This window comes from Podarcis gaigeae, assembly GCF_964106915.1.
Source record: "Podarcis gaigeae genome assembly, chromosome: 7".
In the NCBI taxonomy this organism is placed as follows: Eukaryota; Metazoa; Chordata; class Lepidosauria; order Squamata; family Lacertidae; genus Podarcis; species Podarcis gaigeae.
The window spans coordinates 26517108-26535343 of NC_139683.1; the positions used below are offsets into that span (position 1 = coordinate 26517108).

The following is an 18236-nucleotide window of genomic DNA, read 5'->3' on the forward strand; positions in this document are numbered from 1 at the left end:
GCCCGTACGGGCCAGTCTTGACAGACTCTGGGGTTGTGCGCCCATCTCACTTAAGAGGCCAGGGGCCAGCGCTGTCCGGAGACACTTCCGGGTCACGTGGCCAGCGTGACATCGCTGCTCTGGCGAGCCAGAGCCACACACGGAAACGCCGTTTACCTTCCCGCTGGTAAGCGGTCCCTATTTATCTACTTGCACCCGGAGGTGCTTTCGAACTGCTAGGTTGGCAGGCGCTGGGACCGAGCAGCGGGAGCGCACCCCGCCGCAGGGATTCGAACCGCCGACCTTTCGATCGGCATGTCCTAGGCGCTGAGGCTTTAACCCACAGCACCACCTGCATCCCATCTAACCACCACTAATAACAAACAATTAAAGCAGCACATAACCTACAGAGACCCAGCTCTGGGTGGTAACCACTTTATTGAAAAGAACTAAAAAAGAAGAAGTTTACAATCAGCACTTGAAGCTCATATAAAGAGTGAGGCGGATCAAATTTTCTATGGTTGCCACTACTGGAACGGCTATTCCAAGCAAGACATTAAGCTAGTAGTAGAAAGATATTGCACTGTTCACTCTTTTCTTGCCAAACTGGCCCCTCTCTTGTTCTTGCCAGCCATGCAAACTGGGACAAGGTTAAGGAATTAGGTTGCTGGGCTATTTTGCTTCCTCTTGCTCTCCACTGAGCTTCTTTTGCACTGAACAGTATTTTGAATGGAGCAGGCAAGGAGAACAGGCCAATAGCAGTTGGTTTCCTTCACTGAAACCAACCCCTATTGGCCTGTTATAAAAAGGGAAATGGAGCGTTCCTTCAAGAAGCTGAAGAAGCTTAATGGGTCTTGTTTCCTTGCCAGGAGTCTGAGGCCAAAAAAGCAAGTTGGGAGGAGCCTTCATGCCTATCAGCTCCTGCAGCAACTGCCATCACTAATAGCTGCAACAACCCCAGTTACAGTGGTGCCCCGCAAGACGAATGCCTCGCAAGACGAAAAACTCGCTAGACGAAAGAGTTTTCCGTTTTCGAGTTGCTTCGCAAGACGAATTTCCCTATGGGCGTGCCTCGCAAGACGAAAACGTCTTGCGACTTTGTTTCCTTTGTCTTAAAACCGTTAAAACCAAGGGTGCTTTGCTTGAACAGCTGCAGTTGCGACTTGACTTCGAGGAGCAACTGTTAGCACGGGGTTTGGTAGCCTTTTCTCAGACTTTGCTCATTTTTGAAGCTTTTCCAAAACTTTTCCAGAACTTCTTTTGCATCCATTTGGTAAGTTAAACTTTTAAAACTTTTTGGGGGGTTTTTGGATTTTGGGTTGGGGTGTTTGGGATTCAAGGACTTGGTGTTGGGGGGGGGGGTTTAAGAGAATCTGGGAACTTATGGTTTTTTTTTATGTTTTTATTTTTTTATGACCATTGGGCCATGTGGTTGTTTTTTTAAAATTTTCTGAGTTTGAATTTCTGTGTGCTGGGTGGCTGGGGGAACAGTTGGTGGGGTTTCTGCAGGAATCTGGGAGTTTGTGGGGATTTTTTTTATTTTTTTGATTTTTTGTGACCATTGGGACATGTTGTGTTTTTTGGAAAATTTTTCTGGGTTTGAATTTCTGTGTGCTGGTTGGCTGGGGGAACAGTTGGGGAGGTTTCTGCAGGAATCTGGGAGCTTGTGGGGAATGTTTTTGAATGTTTTTGATTTTCTGTGACCATTGGGCCATGTTGTTGTGTTTTTGAAAATTTTCTGAGTTTGAATTTCTGTGTGCTGGTTGGCTGGGGGAACAGTTGGGGAGGGGTTTGCAGGAATCTGGGAGCTTGTTGGGAATTTTTTTGATTTTTTTTATTTTCTGTGACCATTGGGCCATGTTGTGTTTTTTTGAAAATTTTTCTGGGTTTGTATTTCTGTGTGCTGGTTGGCTGGGGGAACAGTTGGGGAGGTTTCTGCAGGAATCTGGGAGCTTGTGGGGATTTTTTTTGAATTTTTTTTATTTTCTGTGACCATTGGACCATGTTTTTGTTTTTTTTGAAAATTTTCTGAGTTTGAATTTCTGTGTGCTGGTTGGCTGGGGGAACAGTTGGGGAGGGGTTTGCAGCAGTTGGGGAGGGGCTGGGGGAGCAGTTGGGTAGGGGTTTGCAATTTTTGCGTGGTGGGTGGGTGGCTGGGGGAACAGTTGAGGTTTTTGAAGACTTTGGTGATTTTTTAAGCTTTTCCGAAACTTCTTTTGCAGCCATTTGAGGTTTCTGAAGACTTCGGTGATTGATTGTTGAAGCTTTTCCAGAACTTCTTTTGCATCCATTTGGTAAGTTAAACTTATAAAACTTTTTGGGGGGTTTTTGGATTTTGGGTTGGGGTGTTTGGGATTCAAGGACTTGGTTCTGGGTTTTAATTTCTGTGTGGTGGGTGGCTGTGTGCTTTTGAATTTTTTGGATTTGAAGCACATCACTGTTTTCTTTTTCTTTTTCTGAGTTTAGGAAGGAGCTGTGCTGCCATGGGACCCAAGAAGACTGCTGCTGCAGAGGCCGGCGAGAGGAAGAAGGAGAAGGTGACGCTGGAAATGAAGAAGGAGATCATCCGGAAGCACGACGGCGGAATGCGTGTGACGGACCTCGCCAGGGAGTACGGCAGGAATCCATCGACCATCGGGACCATCCTGAAGATGAGGGAGAAGATCATGGCGACTGATTCAGCCAAGGGAGTCACCAGGATCGTGAAGAACCGACCAGCTGTTCTGGAGGAGGTCGAGAAGTTGCTGCTCATCTGGTTAGAAGAGAAGCAGCGTGCAGGGGACACAGTGACTGAGGCCGTCATTTGCGAGAAGGCCAAGGCCTTGCACGCAGACCTCGTCCGGGATCAGCCAGGAACCTCAAGCGAGCCAGAAGTCTTCAAGGCAAGCAGAGGTTGGTTTGACCGGTTCAAGACAAGATCCGGAATCCACAGCGTGGTCAGGCATGGAGAGGCTGCCAGTTCTGATGTTCCTGCGGCTGAAGACTTTGCAGTGGAGTTCCTGGAGGTTGTGAAGACGGAGGGCTACGTTCCACAGCAGGTCTTCAACTGTGACGAGACCAGGCTGTTTTGGAAGAGGATGCCCAAAAGGACTTTCATTACTCAGGAGGAGGCCAAGTTGCCTGACCACAAGCCCATGAAGGACCGTCTGACCCTGCTCTTCTGTGCCAACGCAAGCAGTGACCTGAAGATCAAGCCCCTGCTGGTGTACCACTCGGAGAACCCACGGGCCTTCAAGAGACACAAGATCGACAAGGAGCAGCTGAGTGTCATGTGGCGATCCAACAGCAAGGCTTGGGTCACACGTGTGCTGTTTGTGGACTGGGTCAATCTTGCTTTTGGCCCTGCTGTCAAACAGTACCTGCTGGACAATGACCTGCCGCTGAAGGCTTTGCTTCTGATGGACAATGCTCCTGCTCATCCTAAAGGCCTTGAGGTGGACTTGTTGGAGGAGTTCAGCTTCATCAGCATCATGTTCCTGCCGCCTAACACCACGCCACTGCTCCAGCCGATGGATCAGCAGGTCATCGCCAATTTCAAAAAACTCTACACCAAGGAGCTTTTCAGGCGATGCTTCGAGGTGACTGACTGCACCACCATCACCCTGCGGGAATTCTGGAAGGACCACTTCGACATCGTCACCTGCTTGAAGATGATCGCCACGGCCTGGAACGGGATCAGCCAGAGAAATTTGAATTGCACTTGGCGCAGCCTGTGGCCGGACTGTGTGGCACCAAGTGACTCTGATGCACCAGAGTCAACAGTGGTGCAGGACATTGTTGCCTTGGGGAGGACCATGGGACTGGAGGTCACAGAGGAGGACATCAGCGAGCTGGTGGAGGAGCACGACCACGAGCTGACCACCCAGGAGCTGGTCGAACTGCAGGCAGAGGCTGCGCAGGAGCGGGCCTCGCTGGAAGAGGAGGAAGCAACTGAAGAACGGCTGTCCTCTGAAAAACTGAGGGACATTTGCCAGAAGTGGAAGGAGGTGCAGACTTTTGCAGACCAGCACCACCCTGACAAGCACAAGGCACATGACCTTGGGAACAGTTATGATACGACGGTCATGTCGCCTTTCAGGGAGGTGCTGAAAAGGTGGATGAAGCAGCAGACTATGGACAGGTTCTTGAGCAAGAAGCAAAGAGTGGAAGAGGAGCCTTCTTCGAGTGGTCCCCCAGAGTCTTAGAAAATGTACTGTACACTTTGTTGATTTTTAAATGTTTTTCTGTCATGTTTAGAAACTTAATTTATTGTTCCTTCAATTTTTGAACTGATCTTTACAGTATGTGTGACTTTAAAGAGCAGTTAATAAATTCTTGTTGTACCAAATTTGGCTTTGTTTGGACTTTTTTTGACCATAGGAACGCATTAATTGATTTTCAATGCATTCCTATGGGATTTTGTGCTTCGCAAGACAAAAAATTCGCTAGACGAAAAAACTCGCGGAACGAATTAATTTCGTCTTGCGAGGCACCACTGTATTGGCTGTGTGTCCCATCAACATACAGTGGTACCTCGGGTTACATACGCTTCAGGTTACATATGCTTCAGGTTACAGACTCCGCTAACCCAGAAATATTACCTTGGGTTAAGAACTTTGCTTCAGGATGAGAAAAGAAATTGTGCAGCAGTGGTGTGGTGGCAGTGGGAGGCCCCATTAGCTAAAGTGGTGCTTCAGGTTAAGAACAGTTTCAGGTTAAGAACGGACCTCCAGAACAAATTATGTAACCAGAGGTACCACTGTATGTCTACATCCCTCTCTCCACAGATTAAATTCCTGTGCAATACAAGACTGGATGGTTCACTCCTTCAGAGGTATTATTTCAGAATGCCTGAATGGGGTTTTGGTTGTTGGATTGGGCTGGTGAATCATGTTATCAGCAACACCCCCCCCCCCCAGAGTCAGGGATGGAGAACCAAATGTAGGACTTGAACTGCCATCATCCCTGACCATTGGCCACACAGGCTGTGGCAGGTATGATTTGGAGCCCAACAACATCTGGTACCACAGATAAGCAACATCTGAAGGCAGCCCTGTTAATGGATTACAGTGCTACCTCGGGTTAAGTACTTAATTCGTTCCGGAGGTCTGTTATTAACCTGAAACTGTTCTTAACCTGAAGGACCACTTTAGCTAATGGGGCCTCCTGTTGCTGCTGCACTATTTCTGGGTTAGCGGAGTCTGTAACCTGAAGCATATGTAACCTGAAGCGTATGTAACCTGAGGTACCACTGTATTATTATTATTATTATTATTATTATTATTATTATTACCCATCACCTGACCTAGTGACATGTGTATGCTTCTGCATACACATAGCTGCTTGTGGGTGTCTGGGTTTAGCTAGATCTGCAGGCTGGTCCAAAGCCCGTTTGCTCTGAAGTTAATTCTGAAATGTGTTCAGTTGGGCTTACTCCTAAGTGAGTGTGCAGATGGACTCCTGTCTTACAGTGGCAAGGCCCTTCCCTCCCGCTTGCGGTGCCTTTCAAGACACAGAGAAAAAAGAGGGCAAGGTAAGCCTCCTTTAAGTTCACCCACTAGCCTGATGATACGCAGTTAGTAGCCATGTGGAAGAGAGCTGCATTTCCTTCCTTGTCTGACATGTCTTTTCATACAGCCTTCTTCACAGTTTTTTTCTGTATTGTGATTTTAGGATATAACAAGGTGTTAACAAGAAAAACATGTTTTCACTAAAGCTATATACAAAGTGTACCTCTTGCCCTGAGTCCTTCTGTGTGTTTATTTTTTTTTCCCCTGAGGAAGTCTGTCTCTAGAATGAATAAACAAACTTTTTTTTTTTAAAAAAAGTGTACAGTACTTGTGGGTGGTGGCAGGGTGGATAAATTATTAAAAAGTGCATTGCTCTCTCCTGCCCACCTCATTTTGTCACAGAACATGAGTTTGGGCTACATAAATACAAATCACTGCTCACCTGTTGAGTTTCACTCTTGTTTCTTTAAGTTAACATGGCTTTGGTCTATTTTTGTCTCTAAGGTGCATGCAGGGAGAAAACGGATCATGTGACTTTGAACAGAGAAGGTCTGCAAGGCTCCTGCCTAAAACTCTGGAAAGTCAAGGCCCATCTGTGTAGACAATAAGGAGCAAGAAGTGGATCTGTACTTTGACTTGCTGAAAGATAGACTGACACCAGAATTACAAGGTAGAAGTCCTCCATTAGAAGTACCAGTCATGGAAATTGCTTTGTTTCATGCGTGTCTCTTGACTTGGGTTCATTTGTTCTGATATTCCAGTTAGGAATACTTGAGGAATTACATTTCTGTGAATTCCAGTGTAAAGTGACCTGATCGACAACTTCTGAACTAATGTGAGACTCAGAATGTGCTTCTCCTTCAGATTTCACACTTCTCTGAAATTTGCAGTACAGTTCTTGGATTAATAAAACATACCAAAATGACTTACATAAGGCATATTTCAGGATAAAATACATTTAAACGTGTTTGATGTAAGAGATGCATATATTGGGATAAAATATGGAATGAAATCTTTTTTAAAAAACGTTAACTGTATCCGATTTGAAACTGTTTTTATATGTTTTAATTGCTTTTGTTGCTTTGCAAAATTGCTTTGAGATGCTTCAAAGGATGTGATCCGGAAATGAAATAAAACAGTCTTGACTAGGCATCCAACACTCAGTAGGGACAGCCCCTGTCTAACTTCTTGTGGGAGGGAGTTCCATAGACAAAACACTGAAGGCACGACTCCTTTCACGACTCTTTGTTTGCATGAGTTGTGCTTCTGGTGCATAGGGAACCACTAATAGTGCTCCCCCTATTATCTGAATGAGCCATTTTAGGCATATGTCTCATAATTCTCAATACATTTCTTGTGAAACATACAGCAATCAAGGAGAACTGAACAAAGCTCACAAAATTCAAATTTTAATTTTTACAAGTTTATAAAGTTGTCACAATTAAATTTGTTTTGGATTTTAAAATCTGGTGGCAATCTTTAAAATTGAAGCCATCAGTTTGATTACCATCAGTAATCTTGCCCAACATTTGAAAACAAATGCAAATCCACAGGTTTAAATTCAAATGATATATTTCAAACTTGTACATTAGCTCTGCTCATTCAAAGCATCTTTTTCATTGCAACGAGAAGATAAATACATTAAGAAGAGAGCCTTGTTCAGCTTTTAGATCACAAATGCGCAAAACCAAGGACATGAAAGTGAACTGATTGAATTGACTGCATTCCTGCAATGGAACCAAAACATCATTTCTTGGCGAAATAAATAATTGTTGTGGCTACAGGATGTACAGCTTGATCCAGGAAACAGTCCCCCTCAACTGCCTGGAAAGGGTTCAGCTTGACATGGAGGAGTTCATGAATCTACCATGAGCAATTGAATAGAGAAATGCTTAAGAAGGAAAGAACTGGGGGAAAGGCTGTATCTCTGCAGTCAAGCATCCACTTTGCATCCAGGAAGTCCCAGGTTCAATCCTTGGCATCTCCAGGTGGGTGGAGGGCAGGGAGCTACCAGTGTGGACAACAGTTAAATGGACCATTGGTCTGACCGGTGGTAGACTTGGGCGCTATGGCACCCTGTGCAAGGCCAGAAGATGCACACACACCCTGCTACCATTGCACTGCATTCCCAAAGGCGAGTAAGGAAGCACCCAGCTTTGGGAAGGAAGGGCCAGGGCTCTGGCAGGGTCCCAGAGCCCTTCTGCCTCTTTCGCACAGCTGGGAAAGTGCTAACTAGGAGACGGAAGGATTCTAGGATCCTGTGAGAGCATCGTGGCACCTTCTCACAGGCCAGCGCTTCGCTTACCGGACATTGAGACTGTGCCCCCTCAGCTCAGCACCCAGTGTGAGCACACTGCCCGCATAGCTTTAAATCCACTCCTGGTCTGACTCTGTATAAGGCAGCTTCTTATATTCTAAGAAAAGTGTTATCCTGCAGCACAGTTCACGATGAGCACATAGTTGAAGCCACCCGCTATGCTATCTTGTTTCCATGCTCCGATATCCTTGTCACTTTCCAGATCAACTTTGCTAGGATCTTTTTTTTCAGCATATCAGTGTGCGTGTGTGTTCGTGGTGTGTGTGTGTGTGTATGCAATGCCCTGAAAATTAAATTAGTCTTCGACTCCGCTAGATATGACAGTTTCTGGCATGCACATGATGGTATCAATCTGGCCTGAGTCTAAAATAGCAGTAGTTTGATTCTCCACCAAAGGCCAAAGTGGAGGAGATGCTGACTCTGAGACTGGCTCCTTATGGCTTTCTTTTCTTTCTTTTTCAATTTATTTTATTTTAGTTTGTAGCTTTACTGAAATACAGCCATGGGGGCTGCAAATATGATTGCAGTGGGGCAATGCGGAGGGACCAGTGTTTGCTTAATCCTTTCCATTCAGAAAGCAGTCGGGGGAACAGAGAGGGTTCCAAGAGTGTCAAAACAGTTGGACAGTCCCCCATGCTCAAATTCCAGGGACGCCAAAGGGTGGACTGCCTTCCCTACTTTTGGGATAGCCTCCATTTTTTAATGACAGTTTTTTGGAAGGGCCCAGGGGGATCATGGTTTGATTGAGGGGGCAACAAGAATTGGAACATGTGTGGACCTCTACTCCCCATCCCACCCCCACCCCCCAAATAACTAGAGCCGGTGAACTCTTTCTGTCATTATTTCCATTGGGAACAGGTTAAAATGCATTCCTTCCCTCATCACTGCTGTAATCCAATTCACCCCTCACCTGTACATGTTTCAGTTAAAACAAAAAATAAAAGCTACCAGATAATTGGTCACATACCCCACAACTGTCCCATTTTAAGTGGGACATCCTGCAACCACAGAAACCAATCCCAGCCTCAGTTTGGATCCCATAATGTCCATTTTATTGGGTCTGGCGCACTGGCATGACACCAGACCAAAAAATTCTCACTCTGGCATAAGTCAGCAGGGTTACACCAGAGCACTAGACTGGAAGGCATTCCTTTTTCGGTCCGATGTTCTGGAGCAAATCAGCTGGGTCATGCTGGAGCTCCGGGATGAAAACCACTTGTTTTTTGGTCTCGCAAGACCAAAAAAGTAGCATATTTTGGTCTCGCACACTTATGCGTGCGCGAGAACTCAGGACCAAAAATGGAGCGTCCTGATGCCGAAAATGTTGGAGGGCATACAATAATATTGTCTAATTTGGCCCTAATTCGCTTCACTTTTACACTGAGAGTTGCCCACAGTGTGAATGGAGCATTATATATCCATTAAAAGAAAACCCTTGCTTCTCTTCCCCCCACCTTCAGATCACTCTCTCCATGCCCAGACAGGAAAACGAAGTCCAGAGTGTGCCAAACGGTATGTGTTGGCCAGATGTCATGCTGGGACAGCCTCACGGTTGTCATGGTGACCATGAATCTACCCCATGAGCTACCCCAGACAGTCTAAGAGTCTGCAGTGCTATGTTCAAGACCATTTCTGTCAGCTCATTTAGGGAGACTGTTGGGCAGTGGAATGGATGGTACACCAAATTATCCTGTTGGCCTAACACAAAATACTGGAAATTGACACTCAGATGTACAGGGAGCCTGGAGAGCAAGATAGTTCTCCTATAGACAACAGTGCCCACCTTTAAGTCCAACAACATTTGGAGGGGCACAGGTTTCCCATACCTAGGAATATTTTTGTATATTTTTGGATGTGTAATAAAGCCCACACTTGTGTTGAAGTGACCCAGAATCACCCCTCAGGGAACATGCAGATTTGAGAGTCCACAGTTCCCTCAGAATAGCGCCTGCCGTCTTGGCACAAAATGAAACCAAGCCATGCTTGCACACAGTGTGTTTATATTTCGAACCGCCCTGTGATCCTCGCATGAAGGTGGTATAAGAATTTAATAAATAAAATAAATAATAAATCCCACCTGAATTCCAGGCAAAGCCTTGATGTACTTCTTGTGTGTGTTCCTGAAACCAATTCTTTGTGTTTCACAATACCTTTTTGCTAATGTGCTCCAGTGTGCACATCTGGGATTTTGAGAAAGGGTTAAACCTGGGTGCCTTGGGGGGCATGGCATAACGCAACATGACTGCCACCCCTAAAAGAGCTTTAAGATACGGGACCACATAATGCTGCAGGTCTGCCTTTCCATCCATGGGAGAAAAAGGCACCTATGTCAGCTTCCACCATGCTCACTCACAGAGAGAAGCACTGTGCACCTTTCTTCTGCTTAGAACAGAAGGGGAGGAGTCTTCCCAGGCATGGCATCCAATGAAATATGGGCATGTTTAATTGGTTTTGTTTTTAACATGCAAAAGGGAACTGAACAGGAAGTAGAAATAGCCTCTCAGGCACTGAATTTTGGAGGGAATATTTACTGAGAACTGAGAATAGGCAATATTCTGACATAGGAGGTATCAGCAGACACATTAGAGCCCACAGTCTCCATGTTGGTGATCCCTGTATACACTGCAAACTTATTTGAAGGATGCTGGTCACTGTGAGAGAACAGGATGCAGGAGCATTCCTCATGTTCTTAAGTTGGCATCTTAAATTAGAACAATAATTCTAAAATAAGGACTCTCTGTGCACTTTTGTACTTAAAATATACAATGCTGCAACAACAACAGTTATGAAAAGGAACACTATTTCCTGGTCACCGCACTAGCACCAGTTGAGCATTCTGCATGTTACTTGTAACTTGATCAGGTGCTACTTCACTTAATATAGATTAAGCGACTGGAGATGGATGATGGAAGAGATGCAAAGTGGCCTGAAGGAATACTGCGGTGCTGCTAGGATAATAGGACGATGTCTGTATGCAAAATATAAAAAGACTATTATGAGTTGTATTTTTTCCCCCTGTGCGCGACCATATGTTGAGCACAATTGGTGTGCATATGGACAGAGGACACACTCGACTGTAATCTATATAACAGGGACCAAAAATAAAACAGGAGCAAAAGGCTAAAATCATAAATGCTGTTTTTTACAGGGCAAATTAAAAATGTTTGTTGTAGCAAAAATATTGCTGCATTAATTAATAGCTTTGCAGCACGTTCTGGCAAGGAGTGATAAAAGACAGAGTGGATTTTCAGACTTTTCTTTAAATACTCTTCCCTTCAAAGCTGAGTGCAAACGGTTAGCAAAGTTTGGGTTTTAGAAAAAAAAAAAATTAAATTTGTAGTCCGCCCTTCATCCATAGTTAGCGCCTTTACTCAGTACTCTGGAAAGAGATGTCATTGTATCTAACTGTTCTCGCCTCATATGGCAATTTTACATGAAGATAGTTAATTAATATGTTTTATGTTGCGGGTAGGTTTCCATGTCTTCATCCTTGAATCTTATGAGGTAAGGCTTGGTGATGTCAAGAGTCAGAGCAGAACTGTCGATGAAGTGCACTAATATTTCATGGAATATTTTCCCCACTTGTGATTCCCAGCAAGTAGCATTCACAGGCATGGAGGCAAAGTATAGCAATCACTGATAGTCTTCTTATCCATGAATTTGTCCAATCCTCTTTTAAAGCCACTCAAGTTGGTGACAATCACCAACATGTTCTTAAATGGTGGTGCCCAGAACTAGACATAGGGTTGCATCCAATGCTGTTCTTACTCAGAACAACCCCATGGAAATTAATGAACATGGCTAACCTTAGCCCATTAATTTCAAGGGGTTTACTCTGAGAAGAACCTATAGTATGCCAGGCAAGGTCTGACCAAAGCAGAACAGAGCATAGCCATTTCTTCTCACCGTCTAAATATTATATTTCTGTCAATGCAATCTAGAAGATATTTCGGTTGCATTAGCCATTCCTAAGTATTGCTAGTCTCCTAGCAAGCACCAAGTCTGACAAAGCCATACTGTGGTTTTTGTTTTTTGTATTAATAAAAAGATTACAAAATGGCTCCCTAGTTACAACAAAGGAAACTTTTAGTGGTGTTTTACTTCTCCATATTAAAGGTGGACTGAAAATGTCCTTTGTAGTTTGAAGCTGATACTGTACAATGACATCAAATTAGGAAAGGACAAAAAGAGTTTGATGACAGATGTGAGACGCTCCCTGAATATTAAAGGGCACTGGAGAGATCTGCTGCTGTTAATATATGTACAGTAAGTTGCTGTCATAGCAGACCCAGATTTCTCCCCCCTTGAGAGAGTAATCTCCTTATAGATGAATCATTGAAGCATGGAAATATATTCTTTGGACATGGTGCTGTAAAAATGGAAGGACATGCATCAAACAATGCTTTTGTATAATGCTGAAATGTTTAAAAGACAGGGACATGTTGGCTGGATGTGCATTTTTTTAGAGTATGCTATGGAAAAAACAAACAATTGAAGATGTATCTATTTAGAATATTTATATACTGCCCTTTCAATAAACCACAGAAGGGTTTACTACTAAGCAAAGGGATAAAAGACACAGCATCCATTAAAATAACATAAGCACATGGCAACAATGACAATCAGGCCTCTCCTCCTCCAGGTAACTGACTAATACAAAAGATAGATGGGACCTGACAAACCTCAGTAATTCCATATACAAGGAGCCACCACTGAAAATACCCTTTCTATAGGCTTCACACCACATACCTACTGATGGGGAACCACCAGGAACGTCACATCTGCTGATTTTAGAACATGAGGAGTTATTCTCTCAAATATTTGGGTCCCACACGTTTTGGAACTTTAAATGAATAAAGTCTGGAGAACAATTGGCCACTAATTTAGCTGTTTTAAGATATGGGTAATATGTTCGCCAGAAGCTGGCCACATGACCCAGAAGCTGTACGCCAGCTCCCTCAGCCAATAAAGCGAAATGAGGGCAACAACCCCAGAGTCATCCGCGACTGGACCTAATGGTCAGGGGTCCCTTTACCTTTAATATGTTGGCAAACTGCTGCCCCCTACTGATATTGTTGGTGCAGCGTTTTCCACTAGCTGCAGTTCCCAGACCATCTTCAAAGGCAGTCCCCCATAGAGCAAATGACAGTAGTCCAGCTTGGAACATGAACATCTGAAGGCAGCCTTGTATCGGGAAGTTTTTAGTATTTGATGTTTTACTGTGTTTTGTATATGCTGCAGACTTCCCAGAGTGTCTGGGGCGACCCAGCCAGATGGGTGAGATATAAATGATGATGATGATGATGATGATGATGATGATGATGATGATGATGAAATGGCCATAGTTGGAACACCAGATGAAGCCAGGCATAAATCCTCCAAGCTATTTTGGTCACCTGGGCCTTGAGTGACAAATATGGTTCCAGGAGCACACCCAAACTATGAACCTGTTGATTTTAAGGGGAGTGCATTCCTATTAAGAACAGGTAATTCTGCCCAGTCCAGATATGGGAACCATTGACAGCACTTCCATCTTGTCTGGATTCAGCTTCAGTTTGCTGACCCACATCCAGCTCATTTCTGCTCCTCCACATGCAACTGCTGGGTGTCCTTGGGCTAGTCACACTTCTCTGAAGTCTCTCAGCCTCACTCACCTCACAGCATGTTTGTTGTGCGGGAGGAAGGGAAAGGAGAATGTTAGCTGCTTTGAGACTCCTGAGGGTAGTGATAAAGTGGGATATCAAATCCAAACTCTTCTTCTTCCAGACTCTGCCTTCAGGACTTGCACTGTTCCACCTGGTACTGATGCAACAGAAAACAAGAATGTGTCATCAGCCTACTGGTGACACCCTGCTCCAAATCCCCTAATAGTTGCTTCCAGCAGCTTCCTGTATATAAAATTTATATTCTGTGTGGAACATGCACTGCATTTTTTTTTATTCCAGTCAGTTGTCAGTATTACACTTGCTATTATCTGCAATTTCCATGCCACTGCTGGCCTCAACTTCTTAGAGAGCATTTTAGTGGTGCCTACTTGCAGATACAGTTGTGGGAAACCCACAAATCTGACTGGAGTGCCAAGTAGACTTTTTAAAAAAAATGCAGGGAGAAAAATTACACTTGTGTGGAGGAAAGCATCCCAGAGAATCTGACTTTTCCCTATTGTGGACTGGAGATGGTTCAATATGCTCCTTCTGTTAAAATAACTTTAGATCTTCTCCAAATGTTTTGAGACATTGAACATTTATAAAAAAAATTAAATGTGTGTGGATGTTTTCTGCAACAATCCCCCCCCCTTTTTTTTACAGAGAAGTACTGGAATTTCTCACTATGGTTTCAACTGAGAAGATAGACTTATTTAATGGCTTCAACAGACTGTGTTGGGATACGTGGTTACGCTGACATAAGGAGAAGAAATTATTAGAATTGGGTTTCAAAAAGGAACATAAGGGAATGCATGTAATGCACGTCTGTTGTTCTGGCTAAATACTGTGTGGAACAGAAGCTCGGCAGCAATGGGGATGGAGAGCAGTGTGTGATGTATACAGGATTAGGAAGAATAAAAATGAGAGCAAAGAATTATGCATCTCTGCATTTTCCCCTCCCAATCCCATACACAGGATGTCCCTGTACCATTTGCACACAGTCTAGCATCTATCAAGTATATTGTTACTCTGATTTTTGCTTTCTCGGTATCATTCTCAAAAGCGATCCCAGAGTGGATTTGGCCTGACAGCATGCAGGAAATATTTCAGAAGAATCATATTGACAAGTCTAAGTTTTCACTTGGTGATAGATTGAAAATGCCATGTTCTTTTATTATTGCGTTCCATCGTTTCGTGGGTTCTTTGTTGTTGTTTAGTCGCTTAGTCTTGTCCGACTCTTCATGATGCCATGGACCAGAGCACGTCAGGCACTCCTGTCTTCCAATGCCTCCCGCAGTTTGGTCAAATTCATGCTGGTAGCTTCGAGAACACTGTCCAACCATCCCATCCTCTGTTGTCCCCTTCTCTTTGTGCCCTCCATCTTTCCCAACATCAGGGTCTTTTCCAGGGAGTCTTCTCTTCTCATGAGGTGGCCAAAGTATTGGAGCCTCAGCTTCACAATCTGTCCTTCCAGTGAGCACTCAGGGCTGATTTCCTGAAGAATGGATAGGTTTCATCTTCTTGTAGTTCATGGAACTCTCAAGAGTCTCTTCCAGCACCATAATTGAAAAAAGCATCAATTCTTCGGTGATCAGCCTTCTTTATGGTCTAGCTCTCACTTCCATACATCACTACTGGGAAAACCATAGCTTTAACTATATGGATTCTTTAGGTGTGTGTTTAAAAGACCTGTACTGGGTCTTTTTGAGTAGGTGTATTTGCGGGGGGGGGGGGGACTTCTATGGAGTACCTGATCTCAGACAACCCCAACACAGGAAAGGTGCATCCTGGTTACTAGGGGGAATTAAGACATCTAAAACTATCCAAATTTCAATACAGAAGCAGACTAGGAAAGTTATCTATTTGTTGGAAGAGGAAAATATTCAGTAGGCGCCTGAAAGTCATCAGAGGTGGTTTCTATGAGGTTTCAAGGACTAGGAAAGGAGAGAGAAGCAGGAAAAGTGCACTAAATGGGGCATTCCCAGTTCCATTTAGAGAGCATGGCAATTGAACCTGGAACCTTCTGCATTAAAGTAGATGCTTTCCTATTGAGATATGGCCTAGCTACCAGCTGCCACAACAGCTTCTGAGGCAGTGGACATAGAAGATCATTAACAATTGGTTGGTGGGAACCTTTATACATCAACATTTAAAGTCTTAGTGATTCATTGGGGTTACCTCCAGGGTAGTAGAAACAGGAGCACAGTGTCGGCTTTGGCACTGGGGAAAAGCAGGATTCTCTCTCAGATTTTATTAAAGTTTTTCATAATACAATAAAAAAGCTAATCTAAATAAAAACAAAAACAGAGGAAAGAAAGAAAAAAGAAATTGCAGAGGTAACTCTCAAAGTTAACTCTCAGAAGTGACTCTTAGCCCTTGTCCCCCACAGAAAGAGGCAAAAGCTTGAGGAAAGTAGGATTCTTGTACAGTCTAGCATCTAACAAGTATATTGTTACTCGGGTTTTGTTACTTGTGTGGCAGGCACAAACTCAACAGGCTTTCTAGTAGGGAAATAAAACTATGGGGGAAGCTTTTCCTGTTCAGACGGTTAGATACTTTATTATATGTGTGTCCACTGATTTATTTCTGGGCCCACTTCTCCACCTGCAAAAGAGGACACAAATATTCATATGACACAGCATATGCAAATGTTATGCAAATCTGTGTCCTCATTTGCAAGTGGGTCAGAGGACCCCAATCCACATACAGTGTATACCAGGACCAGAAAATTCTGTGGGCTCTCCTGCTGTTCCCAGTCTCTTTTCATTTCATTTGTTTCCAGACTGCAGAACATAAAAGAGGGAAAAGAGACTGATATCTCTATTCTTACTATGACAATCAATTTAGAGATCTAGTGTGTTGTATTTGTAACCTCGGGGTTTTTTTTTTTTCTTTTTCTTCCCCACACGAAAATGAAGTTTTGTCATAGCTAATAATTGATCTGACAAAAGTGTTCACAGTGACTTGAAGGGTGCCTTTGGTTACCAAGACAGATTTTTATAATAATGAGTCTTTTTCCTGTGGGGGGCTGTGAACTGCTAATTAGCATCTATGACCCAATATTCTCAGCAAATAAGAGTAATAGCAGTAATTTCTAGCTTTATGTAGGGTGGAACTCTAATATTACCAGCACTTCTGTTGCATTTGTAATTAACTGCAAGTAATTATTATAGTCAAGGAGTATATATCCTAATGCTCCTAGGTAATAAAAAAAATATTGGAATGATGTTTGTAAAACTCATATGTTCCATGCTGGGTATACTGATTTATTTCAGAGTGCTGGTGATTATACACAAACTATTATTTTTTTTCTAATCCTGCTTTATGTCTCTGCACATTGTTATCATTCTTAACGTTTATGGGCAACTATATTGTCCTCATCTTAATTCCCTGTAGTTCCCACCCCTGATGAGTTTTAATTAATATTTTGCTTTCCACGATGCCGTCTGATTCAAACACTGGACATTTGGCTGTAGGAGGCATTGAGAGAATAATTTGTTTTCACCCAGTTTTAATTAAACGTTTTACATTTGGTCTAAGAACATGGCGAACTTTAAACCATGAGTCAAGATAAAATAGGCATGAGAATCACAGATGAAATGGAGCAGTCAGGGTTTTGGATTCCCCCTCCCCACCCCTCCGTAAACAAAGCTTTTGTCACTGCAACGTAAATTATGTTATGAGTTGATGTTTTCTTGCACCCTTGAAAAAGGGGTGCGACCTGGGCAGAAGTAGTCAACAAGGACCTATCTCCCCATAGAGAGCTTTCTGACTGGTTGGTGGGGTGGGGCAGTTCAGGACAAGGAACAAAACAAGAAATTCTCAGGAGCCAAAGACTATTAAGGAGAGCTTTGTTCTTTGCACAACTCACTTGAGCTCACAGTGGTGTAAAGACCCGTGGCATTTCAAGATTTTGAAGGTTGGAGGCATATGTAGAATATCCAGACAAAAGCATCAGGAATATTTCAGCAATCACTTAATTTCTTGTTAAGGAAATGGAAATGGAACTGCAGGTACAGAATTATGCATGGCAAACGATATATTCTTTCTGTAGGAATAAACTGATTAATAAATTTATTTTAGGAGTTGCAGAAAGCAAGAAAATTCATGTTACCTTTTGGAAAAGCAATGCCTCTTTTTGTGCATGGGGGGGGGGTGGATTCCAAGGAGCCAACAGCAAATTTCCAGGTGCATTGGCTGTCCCCACACTTGCATAAAAGGAAAATACACTGTGATATCTTGTCCCAATATGTAAAAGCATAGATTTGTTACACAATACCCTTTTTGTGTAGACATTCTATTTTTCCATATGAAGACAATATGATCTTTACATTGAAAAAGTAAGGGCTCAGTCCCCTGAAAACCTCAGTCATGGGGAAGGGATATAATGAATCAGGTGGTTACTGAGGCATCTTGGCACCAAGTTGTTAAGCGTCTTGTAAATTAACACAAGAATCTATGGAACCTGGCCTGGTAGTATATGGGCAGTTGGTGCAAGCTTTTGAGCATTGGTTATGAAGTGATGATAGTCTGTACCCATCAACAGTCTAGCTGCATCATTTACATCAGCTTAAGTCTCTGGAAAAGGCCTGAGGGTAGCCCCAAATAGAAGACAGTGTAGGGATCAAGTCTTGAGGTTACCAATGCACGAATCACCATGGCCAGGCTATTCCTGTCTAAGAGCAGCCATGGCTGATGTATCAGCCATAGTTGCTAAATTGCACTCCTAGTCACTGAGGCCACTTGAGTCTCCAGTGACAAAGATTGATCTACGATAAGCCCAAAATTCCAAAATAAATGTTTTCT

The 18236-nt window shown here is 43.4% G+C and overlaps 1 protein-coding gene across 1 annotated transcript; it reads left to right on the top strand.

The window, feature by feature from the left end:
• Positions 1 to 938: 938 nt before the first annotated feature.
• Positions 939 to 5672, top strand: LOC310849377 (tigger transposable element-derived protein 1-like; the record flags this gene model as incomplete). The annotated part of the gene is made up of 4 exons (XM_083749543.1): positions 939 to 1252; positions 2202 to 2277; positions 2450 to 3123; positions 5632 to 5672. The coding sequence occupies exons 3-4, from the start codon at positions 2463 to 2465 to the stop codon at positions 5670 to 5672; spliced, it is 702 nt and encodes a 233-aa protein (XP_083605669.1). The 5' UTR covers positions 939 to 1252; positions 2202 to 2277; positions 2450 to 2462.
• Between the last annotated feature and the right edge of the window lie 12564 nt (positions 5673 to 18236).